Source organism: Jaculus jaculus, chromosome 12 (genome assembly GCF_020740685.1).
Source record: "Jaculus jaculus isolate mJacJac1 chromosome 12, mJacJac1.mat.Y.cur, whole genome shotgun sequence".
Classification (NCBI taxonomy): Eukaryota; Metazoa; Chordata; class Mammalia; order Rodentia; family Dipodidae; genus Jaculus; species Jaculus jaculus.
Window position 1 is genome coordinate 52,646,718 of NC_059113.1, and position 18,288 is coordinate 52,665,005.

Sequence of the window (18,288 nt, forward strand, 5' to 3'; positions counted from 1 at the left end):
TCTGTCCCTAGTCATTAGGGAAATGCAGATTAAAACTACATTGAGATTCCATCTCACTCCTGTCAGATTGGCTACCATCATGAAAACAAATGATCATAAATGTTGGCGGGGATGTGGAAAAAGAGGAACCCTTCTACACTGTTGGTGGGAATGCAATCCGGTCCAGCCATTGTGGAAATCAGTGTGGAGGTTCCTAAAACAGCTAGAGATTGATCTACCATATGACCCAGCTATAGCACTCCTAGGCATATATCCTAAAGACTCATCTCATTTCCTCAGAAGTACATGCTCAAACATGTTTATTGCTGCTCAATTTATAACAGCTGGGAAATGGAACCAGCCTAGATGTCCCTCAACAGATGAGTGGATAATGAAGATGTGGCACATTTATACAATGGAGTTCTACTCAGCGGTAAAGAAAAATGAAGTTATGAAATTTGCAGGGAAATGGATGGACCTGGAAAGTATTATACTAAGTGAGGTAACCCAGGCCCAGAAAGCCAAGCGCCGCATGTTCTCTCTCATATGTGTGTGGATCCTAGCTACAGATGTTTGGGCTTCTGTGTGAGAAGGAAAAAACTCAATAGCAAATGCCAGTAAGCTAAAAACGAGATGCAAAGGGAAGAGAAGGGAAGGGAGGAGGGTACTTAATAGGTTGTTATTATATATATGTAAGTAGAAGAATAGATAAATGGGGATGAAAAGGCCCAAAGTGAGGTCAGGGATGGAGATTGAGTAAAGTAAAGGTGGAGGAAGGGCTAATCAAAATCTGAGAGGATATAAATAAATGAAATGGAATCCTTAAGTTTTGGACAATGGAACACTCAGGAGCCATAAATTGTTGCTAGAAATTTTTCAGTGCCAGGAATGGGATACCTTCAGTGAATTGTTGGCCAGGGAGGTCCCTGATGCCCCCAAAACATTATAGACCATTGCCGAGGCCCTTGGTTTCCTACCAGGAATAGATGGTAAGACTCTATTGCTGAAGACTTCACATATCTGGGCTGCAAGGCCACTGATAAATCCTGCTGGAACTGAGCTGACAACCTCCTCCATGTAGACCAGCTGACAGAAAGCTGGAAGGAGCCATTCTACATGCAGTTCAATGGGAGAAAGATACACCACCAGTGAAGATACTCAACAGTGGACATTTGAATCCGTATAATTGGCCAGCCAGGCCAAATGAGCCAATGGGTGCAATAGTGGCATGTCTGTCATGGTGGAAACCAATTGCCCTCCAATTGGACTGGAGGCCCACTCCAAGGGAGGGAATACATCCTGATACTGAAAACTTAAAACAGGGGTAGTCATGAGCCCTAGGGTTGTAACATCTGCTGATGTCTGGATTAGTGTATATACTATGCTTATCAAACTGCCCAGTAAGCACTTCTCTTAATATTCATACCCTTATATTAATGCCACTCTCACTTTGGATACAGAATCTTCTCTTTTCAGATGGCAGTGACCTTGGGATGACTCAGAAGGTATCATAGTGCTGGAAAGAAGTAACTAGAGTACCGAGTAACATCTTAATCACACCTTCCAAGGCTCAGGGTCTAATGCAGAAGAGGGGGCAGAAAGAATGTAAGAGCCAAAGGAACGGTTGGACTCCTTACAACGTGCTCCCTCCAGACAAAAAATTGGCCTTGGTATCCATGACCTCATAATTCCTGACACTACCTACATAAGACCATCATAAGAGGAGGGAAGGATCATGGCATCCAAATAGAGGAGAGACTTACTGAGATGGAGAGTGGATGTGATGGAGAAGGGAATTTCAACGGGGAAAAGGGGGAAGGGGGGTATTACCATGGGATATTTTTTGAATCATAGAAAATGTTTAATAAAATTGAGAAAAAAATTAAAAAATTAACTTAAAAAGATAAAAAAAAAAACTACATTGAGATTCCATCTCACCCCTGTCAGACTGGCTACCATCATGAAAACAAATGACAATAAATGCTGGCAAGAATGCATAAAAACGGGAACACTTCTACACTGTTGGTGGAAATGCAATCTGGTCCAGCCATTGTGGAAATCAGTGTGGAGGTTCCTGAGACAGCTAAAAATAGGTTTGCCATATGACTCAGCTATACCACTCCTAGGCATATATCCTAAGGACTCATCTCACTACCTTAAAGATACTTGCTTAACCATGTTTATTGTCACTGTATTCACAATAACTAGGAAATGGAACCAGCCTAGATGTCCCTCAACTGATGAGTGTATAATCAAGATGTGGCACATTTATACAATGGAGTTCTACTCAGTAATAAAGAAAAATGAAATTATGAAATTTGCAAGAAAATCAATGGATCTGGAAAGAATTATACTTAGGGAGGTTACCCAGGCCCAGAAAACCAAATGTCATATGTTCTCTCTCATATGTGGATCCTAGCTACTTCTAAGTGAATAGGAATAAAACTCAGTAGCAGAGTCCAGTAAGCTAGAAAGGGGATATAAAGGGAATAGAAAGGGAGGAAGGGGGGACTTAGTAGGATGGTGTTGTATATATGTAAGTAGAAGAACAGATTAATGGGGGTAAGAAGGTCTAAGTGAGGTCAGGGGAAGAGATTTGAGTAAAGGAAAGGTGGAAGAAGGGTTAATCAAAATTGAAGAGGATATAAATAAGTCATAATGGACAATGAAACTCAACCCAGAAGCCATAGATCGTTACTAGAAAATTTTCAGTGCCAGGGAAGGGATACCTTCCAGTGAATTATTGGACAGGGAGGTCACTGATAACCCCAAAACATTACAGGGTATTGCTAAGGCTCTTGGTTTCCTACCAGGAATAGATCATAAGACTCTACTGCTAAAGACCCCATATACTTGGGCTGCAAGGTCACTGAGAAATCCTGCTGGAACTGAGCTGAAAACCTGCTCCATGTAGACCAGCTGACAGAAAGCTGGAAAAAGCTATGCTGCATCCAGTTCAATGGGAGAGAGAGAAATTACCAGTGGAGATACTCAACAGTGGACACTGCAAGCCTTAAATTTGGCCAGCCAGGCCAAATAAGGCAATGGGTACAATAGTGGCACATCTGTCATGGTAGAAACCAACCAACCACTCTAATTGGACTGGAGGTCTGCTCCATGGGAAGGAATACATCCCTGATAATGAAAACCTACAACAGGAGGGTGATAAGCCCTAGGGGTGTAACATCTGTTATTGTCTGGCTAAATGTATATACTATGCTCACCAAACTACCCAGTAAGAACTTCTCTTAATGCTCATATCCATACATTATTGCTACTCTCACTTTTGGTTAGAGAAGCTTTTCTTTTCAGATGGCAGTGACCTTGGGAAGACTCAGAAGAAGTGCTGAGAAGTGACAGAGGAATGCTCAGCACAGAAGTATATCTATTGCATCTTCCAAGGCTCAGGGTCCATTGTAGAAGAGGTGGCAGAAAGAATGTAAGAGCTAAAAAGGGCATGGTGGCGCATGCCTTTAATCGCAGCACTTGGGAGGCAGAGGTAGGAGGTTTGCCATGAGTTTGCGGCCACTCTAAGACTACATAGTGAATTATAGGACAGCCTGTGCTAGAGCAAGACCCTACCTTGAAAAACAAAATAAATAAGCAAAAAAGAATATAAAAGCCAAAGGAAGGGTAGGACTCCTTACAACACGCTCCTCCAGACACAAAATGGCCTGGATATCCATGACCTCGCAGTGCCTGACACTACCTACAAAAGACCATCATAATAGGAGGAAAACATAATGACATCAAAATAAAATTGAGCGGAGGAAGATGTAGGATGGAGTGGAGTTTCAAAGGGGTAAGTAGGGGAAGGGAGGGAATTAGCAAAGATTCTTGTCTATAACTATGAAAGTTGTCAATAAATAAATAAATAAATAGCTGAGCATGGTGGCACACGCCTTTAATCCCAGCACTTGGGAGTCAGAGGTAGGAGGCTTACTGTGAGTTCAAGGCCACCTTGAGAATACAGAGTGAATTTCAGGTCAGCCTGGGCTAGAGTGAAACCCTGCCTCAAAATAAAAATAAAAAAACATACCTTCCTCAATTGCTCTCCATCTTGTTTTCTTTAGACAGGATCTCTCATTGAACCCAGGGTTCAACAATTCATTTAGACAGCCAGCAATCCCAGGGATCCCCTATGTCCACCTTCCCAGTGCTGGGATACAGGTATGCCCCACTATGCTAGTTTTACATGGGTGCCAGGAATCTGAAGTCAATCCTCATGTTTGTGCAGCAAGCATTTCATCCACCAAGCTATCTCCCCAACCCTTATTTTTCTTTTTTTTTTAAAGATAAACTTTTATTTTTAACATTTATTTATGAGAGTGAAAGAGGTAGAGAGAGAGACAGAGAGAGGGAGAGAATGGGCATGCCAGAGCTGCCAGCCACTGCAAATGAACTCCAGATGCATGTACCCCCTTGTGCATCTGGCTTACGTGGGTCCTGGAGAATTGAACCAGGGTCCTTTGGCTTTTCAGGCAAATATCTTAACCACTAAACCATACCTCCAGTCCCCCAACCCTTATTTTTCTATCACTGGAATTTCTGTATCAATTATGCTTTATCTGGAATAAAAGACTTCTTAATAGAAACATAAAGACATATACTTGGTTTCATTCCTGATATCTAAACAGAGCCACTATCCTGAAATTGGAATTGTATCACCATTACAGCATATGGTCCAAGAAAAGTAAACATGACTGACACCTGGCACTAAATACAATTTTCTGGAAAGTAGTACCTCCTTCTTGCCAGAGCTAAACTGCTCAAAACCTTATAAGGCATTCTGTTTGCCACAAGGAAAATCCCAACTTAATCATAGCCTCTTGGTCCTGTACATCCTGACAGGTGCTTCTCTGACCTCTCCCCTCTCCACCTTAGGGCCTTTGCACCGACTGCTCTCTTCACCAGGACACTGCTCCAAGTGGCTCATTCTCTCACTCCCTTGCAGTCTATGTAAGCACTGCCTCAGCAAAGGCCACGTTCCTGTGTAACACAGCAACCTGTCAGACCTGCTCTAATTTCATGCTCTGCCCTGCATCTTCCTAAGTCACACACCTCCTGACACACTATGTGCTCATTTTATCATCTGCTTTATCTTCAGTGTCTGAGACTACATGTTGTAGATATGGCACCTTGCAGCATATACTTCTGTCTACAGCAGTCAGCTACAGATATTATTGTGACATTAAGAATGTGCACTAGCTAGATGTGGTGGTGCACACCATTAATCCCAGCACTCTGGAGGATGAGTCAGGAGGACCACTGTAAATTCGAGGCCAGCATGAGACTATATAGTAAACGCCAGGTCAGCTAGAGTGAGACACTACTTCAAAATCAAAACACAAAAATAAAATAAAATAAGAATGCATGCCAGGTGTGGCAGCATACACCTATAATCCCAGCAGTTGGGAAGATGAGAAAGGAGGCAGCCTGAGCTTCAAAGTCAGATCCTGTCTAAAAAGAAGAAAAGAATGTAGACCCTAATCATCAATTTTTTAAAAAGCAACCTACACTTCAGTTTGCCCCATGACTCTCCTGACGAATGTCAGCCAGAATTACACATCTCCCCACAGCACTGTGCAAGGCAACACTACACACCCACAGCATGCCAGTTTGTAAGACCTGAGCCACCAAGAGACTGAAGCACATGGAGATGTGATGGACAGCAAAAGGCCAGCATGTTTCAACAGCCAAGGTCAAATGCAAAGTACACACAGAGACACTTGCTTCCTTTTGCTCCCTCGCAGGCTGTGCTTGCAAACAGTGTGAGGGAGGGAGCGCACGTAGCCAGGTGCTGCTTCCCCTTCCCTGTTCTGATGGCTGTCTTCAGTGCAAGCAGCACTGTCATTTCTCTCCCTGCACAGGAAAATAACTCCAAGAGGAAATTGACTATGAAGCCTTAAGGACGGGCCCCTCAGGCTGGGAAGAAAAGGCAAAGAAATACAATCAGGTGCTCACTGTGGAGAAAATTAAACACTGGCAGAGCATGAGCAGCAAGGGACGCAGATGACATGCAAAGACTTGGGAGGGGTCTGCTGCCACATGCAGCAAGCATGGGGAGCTTGTGCAGGAAGAACTATGTGTTCATTTAACAGATGGAGGATGCCCAATGCTTAACCAGGGGCACACAACCATGGCCTGTGGCTCAAAGTGCACACAGCATTCTGTGACATGGGCTAGAACTCTAACAGGCTGAGTTTGGTTAGTTAAGATCCAGCTAAAAGCAGCCAAAGGCTTGATTACACACACTGCAGGGGGCTGCTGGTGGATTCAATAGCAAATTGTGAGCAGGTGTAGTGGAGCATGCCTGTAATCCCAGTATGCAGGAGGATCTCAAATTTGAGGCCAGCCGAGGCTGCACAGTGAGACCATATCTCAAAGAGACAGAGCAAGAGAGTCCTAATCACACACGTGCATATGTATTTCTTAAAATATTTTATTTATTTATTTAAAAGAGAGAAAGAGGCAAGAGCAAGAGTGTGTATGGGTGCTCCAGGGCCTCCTGCCACTGCAAACGAACTTCAGATGCATGTGCTACTTCATGCACTGTTCATACTGTGCCTGCATGGTGTATCTTGAACAAGCCTCGCCCTTCACCACCTGGCTTAATATAGGTATTGGGGAATTAATTGAACCTGGGATATCAGGCTTTACAAGTAAGCATCTTTAACTGCTTAGCAATCACTCCAGCCCTGCGTAGGTATACTTTTAAGGCAGTCAAGTTCACAGTTTTGTCCAGTTTTATCCAATTTTTTTCCTGTGTGCATCTGTACGGTACGCATGCATGTTTATGTATATGGATACAAGTGTTTGGGCAGATGTGTGTATATGGGGGAAGGGTGTATGGGTAGGCCAGAGGTCAATGTTGGATGTCTCCCTCAATCACTTGCCACCTAATTAATTTGGAGACAAGTCTCCCATTGAACCTAAGACTCATTGGTTCAGCTAGACTAACTAGCCAGTAAGCCCCAAGGATCCTCCTACCTCCACCTCCCACTGCTGGGATTATAGGCATTCACCACATCACACAGCTTTTACATGGGCACTAGGGATCTGAGCCCAAGTCCTCATGCTTGCACAGCACTCAGCTTACAGACTTAGCCATTTCCCTAGTCTCCTCAGTTATATCCTGTTTTTAAGGACTGAGTAAGGCCATTGATTGGGTCACAGAATAGAAACTGACTTTTTTCTGCCCAAAGACACACATTTCAGTTACCTCTCAGGTTTTTTTTTTTTAATTTTTTTGTCTGTCTATTTTTATTTATTTGAGAGCTACAGAGTGAGAGAAAGAGAGAGAGAGAGAGAGAGAGAGAGACAGACAGACAGAGGGAGGGAGGCAGGCAGAGAATGAGAGAGAGAATGGGTGCACCAGGGCTTCCAGCCACTACAAATGAACTCCAGGTGTGTGCGCCCCCTTGTGCATCTGGCTAACATGGGTCCTGGGGAATCAAGCCTCGAACCAGGGTCCTTAGGCTTCACAAGCTAGCACTTAACCACTAAGCCATCTCTCCAACACACCTCTCAGTCTTTTTTTAAAAAATGTTTTATTGCTGAGTGTGGTAGCACATGCCTTTAATCCCAGCACTCAGGAGACAGAGGTAGGATTGCTGTGAGTTCAAGGCCACCCTGAGACTGCATAGTAAATTCCAGGTCAGCCTGAGCTACAGTGAGGTTCTACCTCAAAAAACAAAAATAAATAAATAAATAATAATAATTTTGTCTATGTATTTATTTTGAGAGAGAAAGAGGCAGGTAGAGAGAATGGGCATGCCAGGGCCTCCAGCCACTGCAAATGAACTCCAGATACACCTGCAACCTTGTGCATCGATTTACATGGATGCCAGGAAAGTGAATCCTGGTCTTTAGGCTTCGCAGGCAAGCACCTTAATCACCAAGCCATCTCTCCAGCCCACCTGTCAGTCCTTTCATAGCCAGGACATGAGGCGTGGTGATATCTGCTCTTTCCCTTCCCTTCTTTCTGAGCACAGGAGGAAGTGTACCAGGAATCGAGTCAGTGCTTCTGGGGCAACCTTCTCAGCTCTTCCTATTGCTCGCTCATCAACAAGGCAGAAGTGTGCAGAAACCACTTCAGGCTGAGGCTGCACGCAGGGCCATGGTTGAGCAGAGCCACTGTGGCAATGGGGCAGGGGCAGCTTAGCAACCTGACCTGACCTCTCAAGAATCTTGCTTCTACATAACATGGAGCAAATTTACTCACTCATTTTCATTACAAAAGCCAATAACCTTAGAATAAATTCTAATTGTCAATCCCTATCATACTCCTTGGCCCCACCACCCCCAATTTCACCTTGTTCTATGTCCCACTGTTCATACTGTGCCTGCACGGTGTATCTTGAACAAGCCTCACCCCTCACCATCTGCACCTACAGTTCCCTCTGCCCAGAATGTTCTTCCCACTACTCCTTGCCAGTGTGTTCTCAGCCATCAGGTTTCAACAGGAATGTTGAATGCAATTTAAGATTCTCTCTCCTCCAAACTATCTTACTATCTCTATCTTTGGTTTTCATTTCTTTATTTGGTGGTGGTGTCATATTACCAAGTTCCCCCCATCCTTGTGTATCCCAAATGGTTTTCAACTCTGGATTCTCCCTCCTCAGCCTCCAGGTGCTAGGACTGTAGGCATGTGCCACCTGGTGCCTTTTCTGTACTCTTCAGAGAATTTACTGATATCTGAAATGAGCTCATTTACTTCCATTTTTCTTTTTTTTTCCCCATTTTTCTTTATTGTCCCTTTGCGACATAAATAGCTTAAGAATGGTACCTCATAACCTAGAGTTAAGGCACTTACTTGACTGTAAAGCCTAAGGACCTGGGTTTGATTCTCTAGCATACACATAGACCAGATGCACAAGGAGGCACATGTGTCTGGGATTTGTTTGCAATGGCTAGAGGCCCTGGTGTGCCCATTCTCTCCATCTATCTGTCTCTTTCCCACCCTCTCTCTCTCTCTCAAATAAATAAATAGAATATTTTTTAAAAAAAGAATGGCACCTCATGGGTTTGTTAGTATCTGTGTCCAGAGGCTGAGGCCCAATAACACATGGTCCCCAAATGCTTGTAGAAAGACACACTAAGACACACTATTATGATTAAAAGGATTTCACAAATGAGGTGACAATTTGAGAAGGAGAAACAAGTGCCTCATGCTCCCCTCCCTTAGTTGCAGAACCAACACGGTCTGTAAGCTACAGGTGCATGGGCATCTGGGTGTTTCACAGATGGACTCAGCTATGTAAGGTTGCAGGAGATCTCCAAGATGCTTCACAGGTCCAGGTACAATATGCAGACAGGTTGAGGGCTGCTTGCCTGTCTGCTCTCCACTGCCCCTTACAATCTTCCCCAGCATTTACGCTAAGGGAAAATGCCACTGACTCCTAGCAGCTTCCCTGGCTCAGCTCCTCCTGTCCCTTCCAGGCCTGGCCTCCCTGGCTCCCCCTTAGTGCCCTCTCACTGTGGTGGGATTAGATGCTCACTCATATCAGACACTCTCTGACTGTCTGCCTCCTCATGCCTCTGGACCCCAGTGTCTGCTACATATTCTGGGTGTCACCAAAATGTGTGAGATGGGTAAAATAAACAGGCAGTGAAAAGTGCCCTGGTGGGGGCCTCAGAGCACCAAGGCCACTGTTCTACAGTAGCCTGAGCACAGGCCAAGGCCAGTCGTACCTGAGCACAATCCCCAGCAGCATCCTTGGCCTTGCCAGTCACATCCCCTTGAAGCTCAAACTCTTCCAAATAGTCCAGAGGAGGTTCAATGTGGAGCCGTGGGCCTGCTTCAGTTCTGATCTGCACGGATCTCTGTATACAGAAATTCAGAGTGTTTAGATATATAGTGGGCGTCTTTCTTCCTTGGGATGGGGGAGCCTAGCTGAAGGCCATAGGAATTGAACTCAAGGGATAGTGCAGCTGTACAAGATAGCAGTCGGGCTTTTTCAAATTTTTGTTGTTGTTGTTGTTTGGTTTTGTTTTTGTTTTTCAAGGTAAGGTTTCACTCTAGCCCAGGCTGACTTGAAATTCACTATGTAGTCTCAGGGTGGCCTAGAACTCCCTATGATCTTCCTACTTCTGCCTCCCAAGTACTGGGATTAAAGGCGTGCGCCACCATGCCCGGCGGCTTTCAATTGTTTTTTAAAGACAGGGTATGTAGCCTAGGCTGGCTTCAAACTAACGATCCTCTTGCCTCAATCTCCCAAGTGCTGCTGGAATTACATGCGTGGGCTGCCACACCTGGCTTAGCAGTTGTGATCTGGCTGGGGTCGTGCTACTTCTGCTTAAACAGCTCAGTGAGGAAAACTGCTTGTCGTGCATATGTCAAGTACCTGAGTACAGATCCCAAGAACTCAGGTAAAGCCAGATGCGGCACACATCTGTAATCCCTCTAATGAAGAGGGATGTAGACAGAGAACTCCTAGGCTCATAGGCCAGCTAGTCTGGCATATGCAATGGCAAACAGCAGAGACACTGCCTCAAATTATCCCCTCAAAGGTAGAAGGCAACAGACCAACCACCACCCAAGGATGTCCTCTGCCTCCACATATGTGCTGTGGCACATGCACACACATACACATCATATATACTCCTTTCAAAATCTTTGTTTCTTCCTTATACTTGCAAAGTGTAATAGAATTTTTTAAAATTTTTATTTGAAATTATTTTTCAGTAGCATTTCTATAGGTGGTAAACTTCCAAACAGGCTTTATGATCTAAGTGATTGCAAGTTTGGGAAACCTTGTCCCACATGTGGACACACCATGGATGTGTTAAAATAAACTTGCCAGGCTGGAGAGATGGCTTAGTGGTTAAGGCTTTTGCCTGAAAAGCCTAAGGACCCATATTAGACTCTCTAGCGCCCACATAAGCCAGATGCACAAAGGTGAAGCAGCACAAGGTTGCCCATGCCCACTAGTGGCACAAGCATCTGGAGTTCAATTGCAGTGGTTGAGGCTCTGGCACACTAATTCTCTCTCCCTTTCTCTAAAAAGAATTTTTTTTTAATTAATAAATGTGCCAAACATTGTGGACTATTGAAGCCTTGCTTGGTATACCCTTTCTTCCTTCTGGCATTTCCTACATCATTTGTTTCCTTGAGAAACAAATTTCTTGGCCTGGTGTGGTAGGCTGTAGACTTGTCACCTACTGTTCACCTCCCCTTTTCCTGTGCCCATGCTCAGGGACACCCAGCACCAGCCTTAATGTAGGTAGGAAGGACTGTTGTAAACATGTGTCAGCAAAATGCATGGGTTACAGGAGGTTGCATCCTTAAGGGCAGGTTCACCTTACCTATCCCTGCTGTTGGAATGTGGAGGTGGTGAGGCACTGCTTGGGACTGCATGAAGACAGTGTGTTGGGGAGGCACAGTAAAAGTAAGAGCCTGGGCTCCTCAACAACCTCCTGTGTCAGAAGCATGACAGACAGAGGGACTGCTGGTGTAGGGGCTCAGCACTGTTAAGCACTGGTAAATGTTATTAAGAATGTTAGTTTTGTTTTGAGCTTTAAGTCGTCACTATAAACACTATATATTTTTTCTGTGATTGTATAAATCCACCAGATCCATCTAGGACTTTGACCAGCAGTGGGCAGATGCTCCCCTCATGTCTGGCTCCCCAGATCAGGAAACTGTCAACCAAGTAGCTCCTTCTCTGACAAGCAGCCAGACTGCTGTCACGACTGTTTTGGATATGTTACAGTGTAAGGACTGCTGTAACTAAAGCCATGCCTTACCCCCTCCAAGAGGTGTGGTTCCAATCACACCCGGTCCAGATGACCTGCACAGGTGGTAGAAAGTACATCTCCAGCCAGACAAGCCTCTGTGAATGTTACATGACCCTACAACTATTCTTATCTAGGATGGGCACCAGAACACCCTCTCAGTATCTCAGCAAGAAGCTAGTGATATGTGAACTGGAATAAAACATGGTAGCAGCAGAGGCCAATAAACTAGAAAGGGGCTACAAGGGAGAGAGGAAAGGGGAAGACTTAATAGGAGGGTATGGCATATATGTAAGTAGAAGAACAGATTACTGGGGGTGGAAAGGTCTAAGTGAAGTCAGGGAATTGAGTAAAGGAAAGGTGGGGGAAGGGTTAATCAAAATCTAAGAAGGTATGAATAAGCCATATGAAAATCTACTTTTTTGGACAATGGAATGAAAATTTTTCAGTGCCAGGGGTGGGATACCTTCTAGTGAGTTGTTGGATAGGGAGGTCACTGATGCCCCCTAAACATTATAGAGCATTGCCAAGGCACTTGGTTTCCCACCAGGAATGGATAGTAAGACCCTACTGCTGAAGACTCCACAAGCTTGGGCTGCAAGGTCACTGAGAAATCTTGTTGGAGCTGAACTGGAAACCTCCTCCATGTTGACCAGCTGACAAAAAGCTGGAAAAAGCTATGTTGCATGCAGCTCCATGGGAGAGACGGAAACCTCCAGTGGAGCTAAACAACAGTGGACACTGTAAGCCTTAAACTTGGCCAGCCAGGCCAAACAAGCCAACAGGTGCAATAGTGATTATGGGGGAAACCAAATGCTCTCTATTTGGACTGGAGACCTGCTCCACAGGAGCGAACACATGCCTGATATGATGGAGGAAGTCATGAGCCCTGGGGGTGTAACACCTGCTGGTGTCTGACTATAAATGCATGTATGATGCTTACCAAACTACCTGGTAAGCACCTTTGTTAATGTTCATACCCATATATTAATGTTACTCTCACTTTTGTTTAGAGAAACTTCTTTTTTCAGATGGCAATAACCTCTGGGATGATGCAAAATGCACCATAGTGCGGAGAAGAACTGACAGATGAGTGCCCAGCACTGAAAGATCTCTATAACATCTTCCAAGATTCAGAGTCCATTGTGGAAGAAGTGGCAGAAAGAAAATAAGAGCCAAAGGAAGGGCAGGACTCCTTACAATGCACTCTTCCAGATACAAAATAGCCTGAATATCCATGCCCTTGCAGTGCCTGGCACTACCTACACAAGACCATCATAATAGGAGGAAAATATGATGTTAAAATAAAAGAGACTGAGAGGGGGAGGGGATATGATGGAGAATGGACCTGTGAAGGGTAAAGTAAGGGGGAAGGGAATTATCATGGCTTACTGTCTAATTATGGAAGTTGTCAATAATAATTAAAAAAGAAACTGATTGGTGCCACTGGAAGCTGTGCTGTGACTGGTGCAAATATCATCTTTCATTTGCATGCCACATTCCCCTCCTGCCTATGTAACCAGGTAGTTCAATTCACTTTTCAAAAATACTTTTAGTTATTTATGTGCAAATGGGGAAGGGAATGGGCATGGCAGGGCCTCCAGCCACTGCAAACAAACTCCAGATGCATATGCCACTTTGTGCATCTGGCTTACATGGGTACTGGGGAATTGAACCTGGGTCCTTAGGCTTTGCAGACAAGTACCTTAACCAATAAGCTATCTCTCCAGCCCTCATCTCACTTTTGAGCTAACCACAAGTCATTTTGTTGTGCTATCCCCGGGTTGCAACATTAGACCCCATAAAAGGTTTTTCTCTGCCTACCTTGTGACCTTTATTATAAGTAGAGTGGGCTGAACTGGCAACACAGAGAGGAGCAGCAGAGGTGATAGTGGCTTCAGCTTGTGGCAAACAAGGCAGCCCAAGAGTTCAGAGAGTTGGTGGGGGCAGCAAGGAAAGGGAGATGATGAGGGACAGTGATAGCGTAGAAAAGAAAGATAGGGTGTGAGCCAAGACTAAGGACAGTGGAAAGCAGTGGGTGAGACATTGCAGGCCCAGTCCTTGAAGAGTTCCTAGGAGCTGCCAAGTCTTGAAGGCTCAAGGTCTGAGAGCCACAGCACCAGCTACAGTAGAGACTCCAGAGCTGTAACAGGAGCTGGTGCTCACTGCTGCCAGGAGCTGCTTTGTTAGAGCGCAGGATTTCACTAGCGGGGACCTGGCAATTGAAGCCTTTAACATAGGCCTGAGAGCTGTAAGTGTGGTTTCTGGGATCTAGAACCTAGTTCTAAGGTCTTGAAGCTCGATGCCTCTGAATGTCAGCCTGGCCTGCAGGCTTGGAGCTCTGTGCCTCTGAGTACCAGCGCAGCTTGTAAGCTTTGGGCATTCAAAGGTCTAGAACTGCCAATCCATGACTTCTATCTGAGAAGAGCAAACAGGACCCATAAACTAACAGGCTCAAGACACTGACATCTGGGTCTTTAAAAAGAGCAGCTAGCCATACCCTGGCCCATTCACCCATTCACATTATACATCTGGCCAACAGGTTTTGAGATGGGAATAGAACTAAGATAGTTATTGAGAACAGCCTGGGACTCCTGCTACAATTGTGAGGAGAGGGCTCAGCAGTCAAGGACACTTGTTTGCAAAATCTGATGGCCTGGGTTCATTTTCCCCATATCCACATAAAACCAGATTCACAAAGTAGTGCATGTATCTGGAATTCATTTGCAGTGGCAGGAGGTCCTGATGTGCCCATTCCCTCTCTCTCTCTCTCTCTCTCTCTCTCTCTCTCTCTCTCTCTCTCTGCTTGCAAGCAAATAAAAATATTTAGTGGCTAGAGAGATGGCTTAGTGGTTGAGGCACTTGCCTATAAAGCTAAAAGATCCAGGTTTGATTACCCAAGATCCATGTAAGCCAGATGCAATACATTCATTTGCAGCAGCTGGAGGCTGTGGTGCACCCATGTTCTCTCTTTCTCTTTCCCTCTTCTCCCTCTCCCTCTCTCCCTCCCTCCGTCCCTCCCTCCCTCCCTCCCTCCCTCTCTCCCTCCCTCCCTCCCTCCCTTCCTCTCTCTCTCTCTCTCTCTCTCTCTCTCTCTCTCTCTCTCTCTCTCTCTCTCAGTCTCTGTAAGCTTAAAGGCTGACACATAGTCCCGATTTACCTGCTTAGAATTCCCAGATTCAGCCATGCCTGAAGCGCACCCACTGGAAATTTCTCTCTCACTAAAGCTAATGTGAACTGTATTTATGTTATGTGTGACAGTCGTGACCCTCACCTGTGCCCTCAACTCTTCCACTTCCACCATTCTTCCCCTCTTAGTATAATCCTCCCAAATCTTGGTGAATCCAAATCCTATCCTACCCAGTATCTGCCTACTTCCTGGTTCCGCTGAGATGAACACACAGGGTTTAGACAGTCACATCTCTAGAGGCCTTACAGTTGGAGATAACCATGTGCTCCAGGTGCATGGAAGACTAGAGGGTGGAACATCAGAGAAAACTGTTTTCTTGAGAATCACAACAGCCTCTGTGGTTCAGGACACTCACCCTTACCTTCCCATCCTTCTTCTTGTCTGGGATTTGGGTGGGATGTTTAGGAGCAGGCAGCCATCTTCTGAAAGCAAGGAAGATGGTCCCAGTGGAAAAACACTGGGTTCCTATTGGTATATCCACCTATGTCACAGCAGCCCATCTCTGGATGCCTTGTTCAATGAACAAGAAGAGTGACCATAACTGTTTTCAAGAAAGTGATCCAGATCTGTCATAAACAGCTGAACCCAATCCCTGCTGGTAACATCCCTTGGGAACTTGTCATTTTTGTGGTTATACTACAATTGCTTACCTGTGAGGAAGGGCCTGGCTTCTAAACTCAGGCAGACTGACTCAATTTCTAGAGCTTTGATATTTATTCTGTGTGACTCTGATTAAATCACCCACCCTCTCTGAGCATCAGCCTCCACAAGATAGTCACCCAGAGATAACAGGAGGATGACATGCAGCAGTACATCTAGCCATTGGCATGGGGTGCTGACACACAGCAAGAGGCCACACCTGTCCATACAGCATGCACTCTGTACCAGAGAAGAGACCTGACCTGCCTCAGGTGTGTGTTTCATTCAATGTGACCCCTAAAAGGCAGCCAACGACATCATCTGGTAGTCATCAGGAGAAACTGCCTCATCCCCAGCCTGCAGGCCATGCTGACTGTGTGCTCAGTGAAAAGGGTTGGCCTAGTGTGAGCAAGTGAGGCACCTAGACAAGCATTTAAGGGGGTCTCAATGTCTGGAAGCAACCTATATGTATATAAATCCAAAGTGCATACCCTCCTCACATACTCCGACCTGCTATATCAGGTAGAAAACAATAGCAGGAGAGTGAGCCAAGCTCTGGTGAGGTAGAGCTGGCTACAACACCCCTAGGCCCACTCCCCATAACACATTCTAGCAAGGCTCCATCTCCCAAATTGCCACCAGCCGGAGACCAAGCATTCAAAACATATGAGTTTATAAGGGATATGTGATTTAAACCACCATATTCTACACCTGGCCCCTATAAACTTTCAACAATTTTGATGTAAACTGCATTCAATCCAACTGAAAAGTCCCCATAGTTTTTTTTTAATCAATCCCAATACTATTTAAAAATCCAAGATCTTGCCAGGCGTGGTGGTGAATACCTTTAATCCCAGCACTTGGGAGGCAGAGGTAGGAGGATTGCCATGAGTTTGAGGCCACCCTGAAACTACCAAGTGAATTCCAGGTCAGCCTGGGCTACAGCGAGACCCTACCTCGAAAACCTAAAAAAAAAAAGTGGCGGGGGGGTGGAGGAGCTGGAGAGATGGCTTAGCAGTTAAGCGTTTTCCTGTGAAGCCTAAGGACCCAAACACATGTTCGAGGCTTGATTTCCCAAGACCCACGTTAGCCAGGTGCACAAGGGGGCGCATGCGTCTGGAGTTCATTTGCAGTGGCTGGAAGCCCTGGCGAGCGCGCTCTCTCTCCCTCTCTTTCTCTCTCTCTCTCAGCCTCTTTCTCTCAAATAAATAAATAAAAATAAACAAAAAAAAAAGTCCAAGATCTCATCTGAGACAGTCTTAACCGTAAGCCTGTAAATTTAAAATAAATTACATGTACATAATGCACCAAGTAAACATTCACACTGCATAAGGTGGCACTGAGCATAGCAAGGAAAGACAATCAGGGAAAACAGCAAATCCTGCAGCTCCAAGTGACCCACAATGGGATCTCTGGGTTCCAAGCTACAAGGGCTTTGAAGCTCACCACTGAGACAATGCTCCATGACGCATCTGGGAACGGCGTGCTCCAGAGTCACTGAGTAACAACCAAATGCCAGGGGACTGCTAGCTGGGGAGGAAAGAGGAGAGAGGGAGAAATACACTACAGGCATTTATCAGCCAGGGCAAGAAGGAGCCTGGTTCATCAGCCACCAACCCCTCAAGGGAGAAGCTTGAGCCACGGCCTTGCTACCTCCAAGTCTAGCCTGTGGAATGGCAGCACTGGCCTCGTGAAGACATCAGGTCCCACCTCTGTCCTGAAAACCAGACTTGCACTTTAGCAGGCCTGGATGCTGCCTTTCTGCTTATCCAGTGTGCAGTCTTCTGCCTGCTGACAAGCACCTTGGTGCACTCTTGGGAAATTCTCCTGGCTACAGATCCTAACCTAGTAAGTGATGTGCACCAGAGCCCCCATGGGAACTGGGTGGTGGTGGTACAGATGAATGGAACATGTGACCTGAGCCAGCACTGGAGAGGCCTCACCCACTGTGATTGTTGTTCCTGGAGCAGGAGGGATGCCATAGCAGGGAGCAGAATGTAAGGAGCTGCTGAGGGCAGTCTTGGCAGACTGGAGGAGAGCCAAAGCTGAGAGACAAAGAATGAGGCTTGCTGTAGGTCTGTGCCCTGGGGCCACACACTGTGCCTGAATGGAAGCTGGCAAGTTCTCCAAAGGCCTCTGAGTGGAGTCCACAACCACAAGAGGATCCAGCAGGGAGCCAGGAGTATAGCCCCCCTTCAGCTTTCCATCCTAATGTCCCAGCAGCTTCCCCAACATGACAGGTCATGAATACACATGTAGGCCCTTAGTCAGCAGGTCCTCACAGCACACTGACCGCACTCAGGTTCTGGACATGCAGAGGAGGCAATGCCTAGCCAGCCCTAAAGTCCACACAGCACCCATAGTGGGTGATGGAGGTGATGAAGCAACATGTGACAAGATTAATTCTGTGGTCCAGAAAGCATGTGCAATGCTGAGTGGGTGCCCAGAGGGGAATAAATAGCCTACCATCTGGCCTAATCTCCCGCCACCACCCCAGGAGCCTCCTCTGCCCCTCAAGTGGGGGAGAGCCCCACCCACACCAAGGCTGGCAGGTTCTGACCCAGCTCCCCCTGTGCACACATGCTCTTCTGCTTCCCCCTCTACCTTGCATAGAAGAATGATGAGGCTCTGTGCTGGCTCTTCTCTTGGCACACTGCTTTGCCATGAGTGGGTGTTCCCAAGCAGCTGCTCTTTCCTGCCTACTTTCAAATTCAGACCCTGATAGACCTTTGCAGTACATACCT

At 45.8% G+C, this 18,288-nt stretch overlaps 1 protein-coding gene across 8 annotated transcripts in view; it reads right to left on the bottom strand.

The window, feature by feature from the left end:
* Katnip (katanin interacting protein) overlaps nucleotides 1-18,288 on the bottom strand; it is a 223,978-nt gene that overhangs the window by 121,323 nt on the left and 84,367 nt on the right. For 7 of the 8 annotated variants that reach the window (XM_012951121.2, XM_045131101.1, XM_045131096.1 and 4 more), the window contains exon 6: nucleotides 9,673-9,804. The exons of the other annotated variant lie outside the window; for it this stretch is intronic. In XM_012951121.2, coding sequence (XP_012806575.2) covers nucleotides 9,673-9,804 — 132 coding nt within the window. The remainder of the gene's footprint in view (nucleotides 1-9,672; nucleotides 9,805-18,288) is intronic. 8 annotated transcript variants of the gene reach the window in all.